The sequence below is a fragment of the Hemicordylus capensis genome, chromosome 2 (genome assembly GCF_027244095.1).
Source record: "Hemicordylus capensis ecotype Gifberg chromosome 2, rHemCap1.1.pri, whole genome shotgun sequence".
NCBI classification, from domain to species: Eukaryota; Metazoa; Chordata; class Lepidosauria; order Squamata; family Cordylidae; genus Hemicordylus; species Hemicordylus capensis.
The window spans coordinates 236,658,836-236,673,107 of NC_069658.1; the positions used below are offsets into that span (position 1 = coordinate 236,658,836).

Genomic DNA, 14,272 nt, shown 5'->3' on the forward strand with positions numbered 1-14,272 from the left:
CAAACACTCAAAATTCTGGAATTGTATGACTGGACTTCTGGAGGGGGAACAGAATCATGACAGATATCTGCGACTCCACCTCCCCAAGGACATGACTGGGTAAGCTGGACCCCACACCCGCCTCATCTAACCAGGTCTTTGCCACACAAGCCAGGTCAGCATGCTCCTCCAGGATAAGATTCTGGATGGAGGACATCTTATCATTAACTAACCTGGCATTAAGCAACAGGACCTTTAAACTTGAGGGTCAGAGCACCCCAAAAGCCCTGGGCTCGGAAAAAGGCTGGCAGGAGGAACACTGTGCAATTGTCTGTGCAACCTTCCCCTGGAACAGCCTTCCCAACTTCCTCTATGCCACTACACAATCAACTGGAGCATCCTGGCCTCCCCCAAATCCTCACTCTCCCAAACACATGTCCCCTCATCTCTCAATCAAATAACTGATAACCATGGTCATAGTCTATGAGATAGGAGAGCTGGTCTTGTGGTAGCAAGCATGACTTGTCCCCTTAGCTAAGCAGGGTCTGCCCTGGTTGCATTTGAATGGGAGACTTGATGTGTGAGCACTGTAAGAGATTCCCCTCAGGGGGTGGAGCCACCTTGGGAAGAGCATCTAGGTTCCAAGTTCCCTCACTGGCTTCTCCAAGGTAGGGCTGGGAGAGATTCCTGCCTGCAACCTTGGAGAAGCCGCTGCCAGTCTGTGAAGACAATGCTGAGCTAGATGGACCTATGGTCTGACTCAGTATATGGCAGTTTCCTATGTCCCTAAACCTCTGTTCCCCCCACACACAACTTAGGGAGATATAAAAAGAAAGAGACCCTCCCAGCCAAGGCTGTACTAATTCTCTAAAATAAGACCTCAGACAAAAAGCCAGGCTCAGCCTGTGGCGATTGGCTAGTACGCACCTTTTAACGTGGTGATTCTCTTTATTTAGCAAGGGGAGATTAAGTGGCCCTATCCACCCCCTGCACAGTAGCTCTAGTGACTGTTGCTGGTGTCTATCTTATGTTTCTTTTTAGATTGTGAGCCCCCCTTTGGGGACAGGGATCCATCTTTCTTATTTATTTATGTATTTATGTATGTATTTATGTATGTATTTATTTATTTATCTCTGTGTAAACTGCCCTGAGCCATTTTTGAAAGGACGGTATAGAGATCAAATAAATAAATAAATAATCAAAAGGAATTTAAACTTAGGAACCTCATCTGGAGAGGATTCCTGGGGGGGAGGGGGCTATGGAATGGAGTAAACAGCTGTCTATGAAATTCAGTTGGAGCTGACTGACATTCTCAGATAGGGCTGACGGGAGCCAGAGATAGACGGGGCTTGGATGAGCCAGAGATAAGGACGGTTAGGGCTAGAGAGAGGATCTCTAGTTAGGGTCTGTAGAGCAGGACTGAGGGTGGAATTGGGAGGCTGGTGAGTAGGTTGTACACACCTGGGAATACCTCTGCAAATCAAGCTTGAGGATCACTTTGTGAATTCTGGGAGTGTAACTCAGGGAGCCAGGGAGGTTGTGTCCCAGGGAGAGTGTTGCAAGTCTAAAGAAGCCTGTTTTGCCTTAACAGACACTTCAGCATCTTTACAGTAAAGCCTTTATTGACACACTGACAAAATATTATGTGAGTACCAGAATTCTGAATACCAAATTGAAATATAATGGAAATATAAGAACAGCAGCCACCGGAGGGATGCTGTGCTGGGGCTGGATAGGGCCAGTTGCTCCCCCCTCTGCTCAATACAGAGAACCATCACTTTAAAAAGGCACCTCTTTGCTCAGTTAGCCGGGAACTTCAGGGAGAGCCTTCTGAGGCCTTGGTTAGCCCTGAGACCCCTACCTCAAATCCTGAGTTGGGGCTATGGAGCAGGCAGAAGAAATACACCACCGCTACCATGCATCAGGCTTTGCTGTTTGAAAATAGATACCAAGGGCAGGGGGGCAGGGGGGATGGAGGTCCTGAAATTTGTGTCCCAAGTCAGGATGTGTTGGTGCTGGATTCAGTATCTTGAAATACCCCTGCAACAAGTCTCTTGTGGCACCTCAAAGACTAGGATGTAGACTTCAGCAAAAGCATTTGTGGACTAGAACCTCTTTCATCAGGATCAAGAAGCATCATCCTCTCCACGCATCAGATGCACATTTTCATAATCCCCGGAAATGTTGGGCCAAAATAAATGTGTTGGGGTCTGTCAGTTTAAGGTGGCCCAAGTATCTTGGTGATCCCTTTTTGCAGTAGGTTACTGCTCCCTGCCCCTCTGAGAGTCATTTTCTACAAATGGCTCTTCCTAGGGAGTACAAAGCTACTACAGAGGCTGAGGCGCTATTCCCCAGGTGCTGCTGGAGTACAACTCCCATCATCCTTATTACAATGACTGAAGACCATCATTGCTTAGAACTCTGGGAGTTGTGGTCCAAAAACATTTGGGGATTCAAGGCTGAGAGACCCTCCCTGATCTGCTGGACGCTGCAAAAAAGAGAGCTTAAAAAATGCTTTTTGAGAATATGCTCGTGCCGCTTCGCCCTTGGCTAGAGAAAAAGAGGCACGTCCCGCCTTCGCTTCCGAGTGAGACGTCAATCAGGGTTAAGAGCAGCGAGTCCCGCTTCCTAGAGGGACCTATGACAGGCCCCTCTCATGTTCCGTCTCTTCCTAGTACACGGAAAAGAGCAGCAGCGTTTTTGAGGAGCGGGGCTGGATCCGGTCGGTGAGAGCCTTCTGAGAAGAGGAGTCCAGAGAGCACAAGGTGGTGAGGAGGAGCGGGGCAATAAGATCGTGGGTGGGAGGAAAGTTGTATAAAATCCAGTGGTGTCATTTAAGGTTTCGAGAGGCATTGCGTACAGAGGCGGAGACCCCAGAGATTACAGGAGGTGCCAAAGGAATCCCCCCCCCAACCCATAAAAAGTATATGAAAGCGCAGATCTCAGTGCAGATCCCTTGGGGACTCCATTTCTTCTTTCCATTTAAAGGACTCTCCATTTATACCTACCTTCTACTTCCTGTCCTTCAACCAGTTACCAATCCACACATGAGCCTGTCCTATCTATCTATCTATCCATTATATTTCTCTGCCGCCTGATATGTAAATCTCTAGGTGGTGTACAAAATTTAAAATATTTAAAAGTTGCAAATTAAAATACATGACAATAAAAACAACAAAATAAAATAGATATTAAAACAAGGTTTTAAAATTATTAAAATTAATTTTCAGCAATTCCACATCTGAGTTCTTTAAGGACTCTTGGATGGATGCCATCTGGCCCTGGTGATTTGTTATATTTATTTAATATAATTCTTTGGCAATGAATCATAGCTAGTTTCCTAATCCCGGAATATACTATTTTAGTAGACAGGTCTTGATTATGAATGGGCACACTTTGATAGAATACAAATCCTCTTCCAACACAAAGCTTTCCTATATGAGAGCACTTTTGAAATTACTCCTGTGATAATTCTTAAAATCCACCTAGATTTCTGAAGAAAGATCTGTAAGAAGATATCTATCTATCTCCTATTCATGGGATCTTTCCTGAGAAATATATTCAAATCTGTTTCACCCAGGAATAATTTCAAAAGCTCTTCCTGCTGGGAAAATATCATGGTACAACACACCATCTCCACATTACTTCTTGCTTTTTTAAGAGGACTGACCTATCAGTTGCTATCCTTGAACAGGGTGATTTTTGTGTCAATTTGCACAATTTGCATCAAGATTTAGAAGAGACAGATGGACATTCAAAGAATCATAGCTTTATATATTACTTCAACAGCCTTGTTACTTCAGACCTAACACACTAGCAAGTTTTCTGTTCATTTTTTATGAAAATCTACTCAGGCACTTGTTCATATTTAGTATTTAATAACACTTTATAGTATCCAAAGCACTTCACATACATTATTTCTGTAATCCATACAACAATCCTGTAAAGTAGGTCAGAGGACTGAAATTAAGAGAGAGCAGTTAACTAAGGCTACCCAGTGAACACAAGGCAGAGGCAATATCCGATTCGGAGCTCATACTCTAAGTTACTACCTATGCCAGCTCAAATTACAAATAATGTATATTTGGTGGGTTCCCCGCTCCCACCCGGCACTAGTTACAACTTAGATTGCTTCTCCTCTGCTTATTGATACAACCATCGTACATATTTTATTTATTTATTTATTTATTACATTTATTTCCCGCTCTTCACTTTCTTGTGATTAACCAAGTATGAAGGACTTTGCCACATAGGATTTTGGTCCCCGTCCCACTTCAGTGTGGAGAAAAATAGGGAGTCTAGAATGAACAATAGAATGTATGTGGCGGGGGGGGGGTCATAATTACACCTGCTCCAATTACAATTCCACATTATCCATGCTTGGTATTTAACACAACACACACAGCAATTATATGTACATTACTGCAGAAATAAATTATTGTTAATTATTACATGAATGCTAACATTTATGTAGCATATTTCAAGTGTTCAGAATTTTACATAGATTATTTTGGTAATTCTTACAAGTAACCCTCCAGGAAGAAGCACCTTAAACCTTCTTAAATTATCTGGGTAAAGAGCATCTGGGGGAGAAGAGAGTGAGGGCAGATGCGGCTGTTAGTAGCATTGTATATTATTTATTTACAATATATTTGGAGAGATTCCTCAGAGCATCTTTTTATTGCCGCTTCCCTCCCTCCTTCCCTTCTGGAGAGGGTTTCTCTGGTCTCCTCACAGCCAGCGCTCATTGCTTAGCTTGATGCTGCTGCTCCTCCTGCATGCCTAACTCATTGCTTCAATCAATCATGATTGATTGCTAGATATCCATGGATCCCTGGCAACCAGTCACTACAAAAAGGCATGCCAGGCAAGAATAGGATTGCACATATTGGGCAAGCACCCACAAGCTAGTGAGTTGCTATCCAGGGCGGTGCTGGGTGGGGCACGTCAGCAACCAAATGAGTGATAAAGCAGCCAGCCGCTGGCAGCTAGGTCTTGTGGTGGTAAGCATGAGAACATAAGAACAGCCCTGCTGGATCAGGCACAAGGCCCATCTAGTCCAGCATCCTGTTTCACACAGTGGCCCACCAGATGTCTCTGGGGAGCTCACAGGCAAGAGGTATGAGCATGCCCTCTCTCCTGCTGTTGCTCCCCTGCAACTGGGATTGAGAGGCATCATGCCTCTGAGGCTGGAGATGGCCCCCAGACTAGTAGCCATTAATAGACCTGTTCACCATGAATCTGTCTGAGCCCCCTTTAAAGCCATCCAAGCTGGTGGCCATCACCACATCCCATGGCAAAGAATTCCATAGATTAATGATGTGCTGTGTGAAAAAGTACTTCCTCTTGTCGGTCCTAAATTTCCCAGACTTCAGTTTCATGAGGTGACCCCTGGTTCTAATGTTTTGAGAGAGGGAGAAAAATTTCTGATCATGTCTCCCCTTAGTTGCCTCTTTTCCAAGCCTAGTCTCATAAGGAAGGTGCTCCAGGCCCCTGATCATTTTGGTTGCCCTCTTCTGCACCTTTTCCAGTTCTACAATACCCTTCTTAAGATACTGTCATTGACCTACCAACCCAGATACATTTTTTTAAAAAAATCATTAAAAATCACCTGCTTGCCCAATTGCTTTGTGAGTTGGGTGGTAGGTAGGTTGGGTCATTCCCTACCACCCAACCCACTTTGGTATCCCTAGGGCCTACCCATGGGGAACAATGGGGTGATTCAAGTTCCCCACTGTTACTTATGTGGGTGATTTGTAGATTTTTCTCTAATTTCCTACTAAATTAATTGAACTGGCTGGCTACAGCTGGCTGAATCAATTGTTGTTTTTTGCGATTCGCTAGGAAATCAGTTCGCAAAAAAACCCAAAACTGCACACCCCTAGTCTTCCGTACAATAATGTAGCAAGATCTCTGCCTTTGACACGCAGCTGCTCTCTCATGTCTCAGATGACCCAAATGGACCAACATTGTATTTCAGTATCAGAAGCTTTCTGTATACTCCATATTTATTAATTTCAGTATGATGAGATTAGAACTCAGAAGTACAATGCTTCCTTCATATGCAGGAGGTCCCAGGGTGACATCTTCTGCTCTGAGAAACTCGGGTTGCAGAACTGGGAAGACCTTTTGGCTCTGATGGAGACCCTATTTAACTCTTACTGCAGCTTGATTTAGGTTCCTTTTTTTAAAGGAAGCGGGTGAGAATATTTTTGAGTGATGAAGAGATGTAAATGTGTTGCTTTGGGGCGCTCTCTAATTTGTGGGATTTGTTTGCTTTTTCTCCGGGACAAACTGCATGTGGATTAATATGCTTGTCTGGAAACTGTAATAACTTTCTAAGTGACCAACAAAGAATCCTTGGTCTTGTGCAACAAAGCTGCCATCTCTCACACTGTGCACTTTTGTGCTTGGCAATTACAGCAAAGGCTTCTATTGGCTGTATCGGGGACCTCATTTGTGCACGGGGGAAAAATGAATGTACAAAGTTCAGCCAGTAAAATAACAGGGGAAGGAGCAGAAAAAGGCCCTCAAGCTATCCAGTCTGGGAGTGACAAGAAATTCTGGGAAAGAACCGTGCGAAAGATCCTGGGAGGAGATACCACCAGCTTGGAGGTCCGGCGCTGGAGGTTCAGGCGTTTTCGTTACCATGAGGCCAAAGAGCCCCGGGAGGTTTGCAGACAAGTCCACAACCTTTGCCATCAGTGGCTGAAGCCAGAAATGTACACAAAGAAGCAAATACTAGACCTGATAATCCTAGAGCAGTTCCTGACCATCCTGCCCCCGGAGATGAAAAGCTGGGTCAGAGAATGCAGAGCGGAAACCAGTTCCCAGGCAGTGGCCCTGGCAGAAGGGTTCCTCTTGAGCCAGGCAGAGGACAAGAAGCAGAAAGAGCAGCAGGTGAGAGCATTTTGTCCAGGTAATTCCATGGGGCTGAGAATATGTGGGATGCTCTCCTTAAAAATACCCATTGCTTTTGCAGCGCGGAAGACCTTCTCGGCTGGGGGGTCCAAAAATGGAACATTTTCCCAGGGTTGCCAGACCGGCTCCTTCTCTCATGTCTCTCTGGCACCAGGCACAAACCTTTTTCATTATCCTAGGCCTCTTTAAAATTTCATCTAAATTTATTCCAGTCTACTTTGGAATGTAACTTAATTTTCTCTCTGTTTCTTTGCTTAACATCTCTGTTTTTTAATTGTTGCTTTTAATATCTGGCTTGGAATACTTTTAATAACTGCATTTGGATAAATTTTATGAAAGGCTGTATATACATTCAACAATAAATAAATAAAAGACTTTGTAAGGGTTGCCCTGAGACTATTAGTACTGAAGTTGCTGGATATTACGTGTCATACAAACAAACAAACCGGTTAACTTCCGAAATCTCACTTCATTTTCTCCTGTTTCTGGCGCAGGGGATGATGGCCAAAGTGAGCACTGATCTCCCGAAGGCAGAGAAGGTATCAGATATCGGGCAGGGGCCACTTTTCAAGGGGATCATGCAGGAGGGTGATGGAGGTACCACTTTGCTGGGTAAGGATGCAAGGGGTATATTTCACCTTGGCTTCCCTCTCCCCTGAAATCCGTGGTCTGCTTTTATTATTGTTATACGCTGCCTAACAAAAGGATCTCTAGGCACTTTACAAAATAAAGATGCTATGTTCCTGTGCTAATGTACACACATAATACATGTGTCGGGATCTTTCAGACACTATGGCTTCAGGGTAGGTGGGGAAATAGAGGGAATCAACAAATTACAGAGATCAACTGTTGGAATTACCAGTTTATTGAGAACAATGAGGTATTTAGATATCAGAAGGTAAAAGCTCATTTATCAATCAAAACTGGTGCAGGAGTTAAAACCATAGAGCAAACAGCTAGAGCTGCTACATAATGACAAATGAGGAAGAAAACTGCAGGTTTGTATGAGAGAGAATATTGGACATAGAAAAAGAACGACAGGCAGTTGAATCCAATTAGTGGTGTTTGAAAGTCAAGAACGGGGCACAGAACTTAATAAAAAGAAACTTTCTAGCAGCTTCAAAAGCATATAAGAGACACAGAAAGAAAGAGACGTGGCTTATACTGTTTAGAGAGAGAATGAGAGAGAGACCCAATCACAGTATGAATGACGGATTGGAGTTGAAAGAATTGTGAGGGGGGAGAAAACGTTGCCCAGACAAGGGGAGAGCAATTAGCATGAAGAGAGAGATCCATGGGGGTTGACCTTGAAGGAAGCTTGGGTTTGGGAAAGTAAAATGGGTCTCCATTCTCCAAACCCAGAGTTGGCATCCAATGCTTTCTGTGGGTGCTAGGGTTAGCAGTCAAAGGGATGGCACAGCAATACCAAGAAAGGAGAGAGAGAACTCTCTTGCTATCCTGGATACCCCCTTACTATGTTCTTTGGTCCAGTAAGTAATCCCAAAAGTAGGACTCATTAACCTGGGACTTCAGCAAGTTATGAAACTGAGAAATGACTTGATCCAGCCTTTCCCTTTCCCTTCCATCAACAAAAGATGTGAAGTTGTCCATGACTTATGGCCAGGCTGCCTGGAATTATTTCTTATTGTTTCTCCCCTCGGGGATCCTAAAAGTCAATTCCCTCTTGGTTTTACTCCAGACTTCAATCAGCACGTGAAGTTGGGTTACTAGTACCTCCACAGTACCTCCAGTGACTGTTGCTGGTGTCTATCTTATGTTTCTTTTTAGATTGTGAGCCCTTCGGGGACAGGGAGCCATCTTATTTTTATTATTATTTCTCTGTGTAAACCGCCCTGAGCCATTTTTGGAAGGGCGGTATAGAAATCAAATAAATAAATACATAAATAATATCTATGTATTATTTATTTTTCGATGTAAACCACTTCGTGAATTTTGGTTGAAGATCAGTATATAAATATTTGTAGCAGTAGTGCAAATGGCAAAGCCAAATCAGAGGCCAAGAAGGTTTGTTCATATGCCTCTAAAAGGCACCATGCCACCTCCACTTCTGTGCCAGAAGCAGGCACTTGTACAATCACACGGGGTCACTTTCTTTGAATCATCTTTAGTCTCTGTGTTAGAGACACTTCTTTCTAGTATCTGTCTGTCACGTTTTCATTAGTTTCAAGCTACAAACCAAAACACTGAACTCTTCCTGTGGTGAACCAGCCCTCCCTCCCCCTAGAGAGTTTAGGAAGTGAACCCCTGTCTTGATGGACAGGCTGGTGACCTCCAGGGCTTGACCAATCAGTCCACCAGGTGGGTGGGGCATGAGAGCAGCAGAGGGGAATTCTGGGAACAAGAAGGGAAGTCTGTGCTGAGAGACGGTAGCATGATGACTCTCTAGATCCTTGGAAGACAGGATTGCAGGAGGCTTGATTCTCACCAGGAGTTTTGGTGAGTTCTCAAGGGAAAAAGGAAGCCAGGGCTTTATGGCTTCCAGGAATTTAGTCTTGGGGAAAGTTTGTTTAGTCAGACTTTGCATTAGGGATTTTATTTTGCTTTCTGTGTGGTGTTTTGCATTTCGAAATATCTGTTCATTGCAACTGAGTAACTAAGATTTCAATGTGTGCCGTCCCAGAACCATCTGTGCACTTTTGAAGTATTCCTGTAACCAATTAAGAATTTTTAAGTGTATCTAAAAAGCCTCAGATGGAAACAGTCTGTAGTAACTGAATAAAAGTTTTTTCTCTCTGTTCTTTTTACAAGCCTCAGAGGCTTGGCTATTAACCCAGCAGGAGGAGGGGGATTTTCTCTGGTGCAAACACGTCTCAAAGAGAGCTTGGCCAAATTAACAATTAACACCACGTGTGTGCAGACGCCTGGGAGAACAATTGGTTTTATTCTTGCCTGTTAGCAAGGGGGAGTATATTTTTGGTATTTGCCCAATACCCAGTTACAGAGAGACTCTGGATTAAAGCACTCTAGTCTAACAGTCGGACCTCAGAAAGCCTTAGAGTGCTTGGTGGCAGTGAGATTAACCTACCAGAACCTCTGGGTTTACCAGAACCATTTCTTTTGTTTTCTGGATTTTTGAACAGCTAAGAAGCTTCTCGGAGCTCTCTGACAAATGACTCAGCTGATAAGAGTCCCTCGTGAGCTAGGTAACTGAGAAAGCTGCTGTAAGCTGGTTTAGACCGGGCAGGGAGATTGATCATTAACCTGCTGTGTCAAGATAGGACAATTTCCACTACCCATAATCCAGTACACTTCCTGAAAGCAATGTGGAAAGAGACTCCTTTCACTCAAAGCACTGAAATGCAAAATGCCTATTAAGCATAAAATCTCTTCCTACCTCTTTTATTTCCCTCCCAGGCAGTGAGAGGACCCTGGTGATTCGTTCAGTGCCTTCTCCTCTGGGTGGCAGAGTGGAACCGGTTGCTGTGCAGGTAGGAGAAGAATCATTGGACAGGGCTTACCTCTCCATGGGCTTGAAAGAGCCTCTCTCTTTCCTTCACTTTTTGTCAAAGCTGCCCATTTGGAAGATCTTGAATGCCACTGAGGAAGCTTTTGATCCAGTGGAAACTCCCCCAACCACTTCCCTTAGACATTGTTTGAGTTCTCGCACTTCCCATGCCGATATAAAATATTCTCTGTATCCTTCAGGATAGGGTGGCGTTTGAAGAGGCGACTGTGTGTTTCTCCGAGGAGGAGTGGGCTCTGCTGGATCCAGATCAAAGGGCTCTGCACAGGGAAGTCATGGAGGAGAATTACTTGAATCTGGCCTGGCTGGGTAAGGCTCCCTCTTTCCATTGGCTGATGGATGTGGAAAGCGGAATTGCTGCTATTGCCAGTCTGTATCACTGCACTATAGGAATGTTGTGGAGGTCATCAGTAGCTCATGCACATTCCTTAGTTACTCTATTTTTTTCTTTAAATACCAGTAATTAATCATGATTCCAAGCACAACTTAGAAGGTAACATATCTGAATCCCAAAAGATAACAGTCAAACACTCCCATCCTCTTCTTCCTAGCTGGCAGAATTGTGAGCTCAATTCAGGCCTTGCCCTAATGGCCTGATTTGATTTGATTGATTGAGTGATTGATTTCTTTAGCGCCCTTCCAAAAGTGGCTCAGGGCAGCTTTGAACCATACTTGGGGCTTCAGTTGTGGCTGAGAAGGGACCCTTCTTCTGCCTTCCCATGACTGCCTTGCTGGGACTTTTCAAAGCATGGTGAGCAAACAGCAGTCATCTTCCGGTAACAGATAGAAACTTCTAGTCTCAGGCAGTTTCTCTGCCTCTCCCAGCCCCAGGTCCTGCTGCATGCCAGTGTGTAGGAGTTAATAGATCCCTTGACCTCCCTTCTTGTCACTTCATGTGGATGAGGGCAAGTGAAGGATTCAGATCAGCTGCCTTGGTGTCTCTGAAGATTCAAATTCAGTTGGAACTGCAAGACTATTTGTTTCATTTCCTCTCTGCAAAGGAAAACGGCCATTTCCTAAAGGTGACCTCACCTCCAGGCTGAAAGAAGACGACAATCTATTTTCCAGTGTCTCCGGGGAGAGTTTGGAAGGTACATAGGAAGCTGCTATATACTGAGTCAGACCATTGGTCCATCTAGCTCAGTCTTGTCTACACAGACTGGCAGCGGCTTCTCCAGGGTTGCAGGCAGGAGTCTCTCCCAGCCATATCTGGGGATATCAGGGAGGGATTTGGAACCTTCTGCATGCAAGCATGCAGGTGCTCTTCCCAGAGCGGCTCAGTCCCCTAAGGGGAATAGCTAACAGTTCTCATGCATGCAGTCTCCGATCCATATGCAAACTATACTTAGCAAACGGGACAATTCATGCTCACTGCCACAAGAATAGCTAAAGTGTGGTGCTAAACTCTCTCAGATATATCTGGTAATAAGCAATGCTGGCAGGACTCTTCTCTATAGGCCACCCACAATCACGAAACAACTGTGGAGATTCCCCTAGTGGGGCAAGCAGGGTGGTAAATAATTGAAAACTTGTGTCCAAACTCTGGGAAAATGTCTTCAGCTGTCTCTGCAATTCCTCATCTCCTGGAGCTTGTGGCTGCCAATTGATGCCAGTCAACAGAGACATGGTATCAGATCTACCTCTACTCAATTATTCTTTTGTATTTTTATATTCACTAAGCAGTTAATAGGGCTTCTTCCCTGATATAAGGCACTGTTCTTTCCTCATCAAGTTTCTCTTTTTGTTCCTGCAGATTATAAGAGGGAGAGTGAGGAAGAGGATGAAGCACTGAGAAGGAAAACTGAAACAAAACAGAAAAGGACGGAGGAGACCATTGCTTCTGAAGGGGAGGACTTTCATGTAATTCCAGTCCAGGAAGAATGTTACCAAGGAGAGAAACGGAGTAAGACCTCTCTGTGCATAAAAATGTTTGGTACTAAATCGCACCTTAGCACACAGAGAATTGACACAGGGGAAAAATCATATATATGCTCAAAGTGTGGAAAGAACTTCAGTTGGAAAAATATTCACACAGGCAAGAAGCCATATGAGTGCTTGGAGTGCAGAAAGAGTTTCAGTCACGGGTCAAGCGTTAATGATAATTCACAAATCCACACAAGCGGAAAACCATATACGTGTTCCGAGTGTGGAAAGAGCTTCTATCAGAAGAGTAACCTCACGTACCACCAAAGAATCCACACAGGAGAGAAACCATACACCTGCAATGAGTGTGGAAAGAGCTTCAGCCGCAGTGACCACCTTACATCACATGAAAGAATCCACACTGGAGTGAAACCATACCAGTGTTTGGAGTGTGGAAAGGGCTTCGGTCGGAAGAAGACGCTTTCTTTGCATCAAAGAGTCCACACAGGAGAAAAACCATATACCTGCAAAGAATGTGGGAAAAGCTTCAGCTATAGCAATGGCCTTGCTTATCATCAAAAAACTCACAAAGGAGTGAAACCATATCAATGCTTGGAGTGTGGAAAGAGCTTCACCCAGAGCATAACCCTTAGTCGCCATCAAAGAACCCACACAGGAGAGAAACCATATCAGTGCTTGGAGTGTGGGAAGAGTTTCAGTCAGAAAAGTAAGCTTACTTCGCATGAAAGAATCCATACGGGAGAGAAACCATATGAATGCTTGGAGTGTGGAAAGGGCTTCTGTCATATTGATAACCTTAAATGCCATCAAAAAATCCACACAGATGATGTGGATTCCACAGAGAAGCCATATAAATGTTCAGAGTGTGGAGTGAGTTTCATTCACATTAGTCACCTTACTTCCCATCAAAGAGTCCACACAGGAGAGAAGCCTTATCAATGCTTGGAGTGTGGAAAGTGCTTCCCCCGCAGAAATAGCCTCACTTGCCATCAAAGAGTCCACACAGGGCAGAAGCCATTTATATGTTGCGAGTGCGGAAAGAGCTTCACTCACATCAGTAATCTTACTACCCATCAAAGAATCCACACAGGAGAGAAACCATATCAATGCTTGGAGTGTGGAAAGAGCTTCCGCCAAAGGATATGCCTTAATCGCCATCAAAGACTGCATACAAGAGCATCTGCTGAATCGTAGGAATATTTCGAATGTAGAAAATGTTTGGGATGGAGCATAGATCTAGGGATGAGTGAATGTGGTAACTCTTCCTCATGGCTTCAGGGATTTTCTCCTTCCAAACTAAGTGTTGCTTCTTTTCCTTCCTCCTTTATTTATATTCTCTGTCTCAAGCATCAGAGTAAGCCCCCTCCATTCACTTCTTCTAATAATCCCAGGGAGTTCTGCTGTGGTGTTTTCTCTGCAAAGAAGATGTACCATTGCCGTGGAAGAGCTTTACCATGGGAGATGCATCTGTTGTTGATTCTCACGGTCATGATGAATAATTCCTCTTCAGATATTATTGGTGAGGAATCACCAGAGCTGAAAATCATGCTTAGAATATTGGGGAAGGGGGCAGGAAAGAGGGCTAGCTGGCAGATTGGCATTTAAAAAATAATTGGTTTGTGTAAATTATGATTTCCATTGTTTAATTGAATGCAATAAAACATTAAGAAAAAGGAGAAGATCCCTTTCATAAAGGGATCCAGGGGTGATCCGGGAAATTATAGGCCGGTTAGCTTAACGTCTGTTCCAGGCAAATTGATGGAAAGCATCCTCAAGGATAAAATTGTAAAGCACATAGAACAGGCACTGCTGGGAGAGAACCAACATGGCTTCCGGAAGGGAAATCTTGCCTCACAAACCTTTTGGAGTTATTTGAGAGTGTCAACAAGTGTGTGGATCAAAGTGATCCAGTTGACATAGTATACCTGGACTTCCAAAAGGCTTTTGACAAAGTTCCTCATCAAAGGCTCCTGAGGAAACTTAGCAGTCATGGGATAAGGGGAC

General features: G+C 44.1%; 1 protein-coding gene across 4 annotated transcripts; it reads left to right on the top strand.

Moving 5' to 3' along the window:
- Positions 1-1,314: 1,314 nt before the first annotated feature.
- On the top strand, positions 1,315-13,941 carry LOC128341957 (zinc finger protein 883-like). Of its 4 annotated transcripts, XM_053288663.1 has the most exons (8): positions 1,316-1,624; positions 2,655-2,744; positions 6,403-6,879; positions 7,395-7,512; positions 10,276-10,349; positions 10,567-10,693; positions 11,386-11,475; positions 12,138-13,941. In XM_053288663.1, the coding sequence occupies exons 3-8, from the start codon at positions 6,454-6,456 to the stop codon at positions 13,460-13,462; spliced, it is 2,160 nt and encodes a 719-aa protein (XP_053144638.1). In that variant the 5' UTR covers positions 1,316-1,624; positions 2,655-2,744; positions 6,403-6,453; the 3' UTR covers positions 13,463-13,941. The 4 variants fall into 4 exon arrangements, with proteins under 4 accessions (XP_053144640.1, XP_053144638.1, XP_053144639.1 ...); XM_053288664.1 differs by having other exon boundaries at positions 1,316-2,747; XM_053288662.1 differs by having other exon boundaries at positions 1,316-2,744.
- Positions 13,942-14,272: the final 331 nt, after the last annotated feature.

What these genes read in the sequence shown, in the direction of transcription:
- LOC128341957 (XM_053288664.1), top strand. Translation starts at nt 6,454, where the DNA reads ATGAATGTACAAAGTTCAGCCAGTAAAATAACAGGGGAAGGAGCAGAA. An exon ending in AGAAGCAGAAAGAGCAGCAG is followed by an intron (nt 6,880 to 7,394) that starts GTGAGAGCATTT and finishes TTTCTGGCGCAG; the next exon opens with GGGATGATGGCCAAAGTGAG. An exon ending in TGGAGGTACCACTTTGCTGG is followed by an intron (nt 7,513 to 10,275) that starts GTAAGGATGCAA and finishes TTTCCCTCCCAG; the next exon opens with GCAGTGAGAGGACCCTGGTG.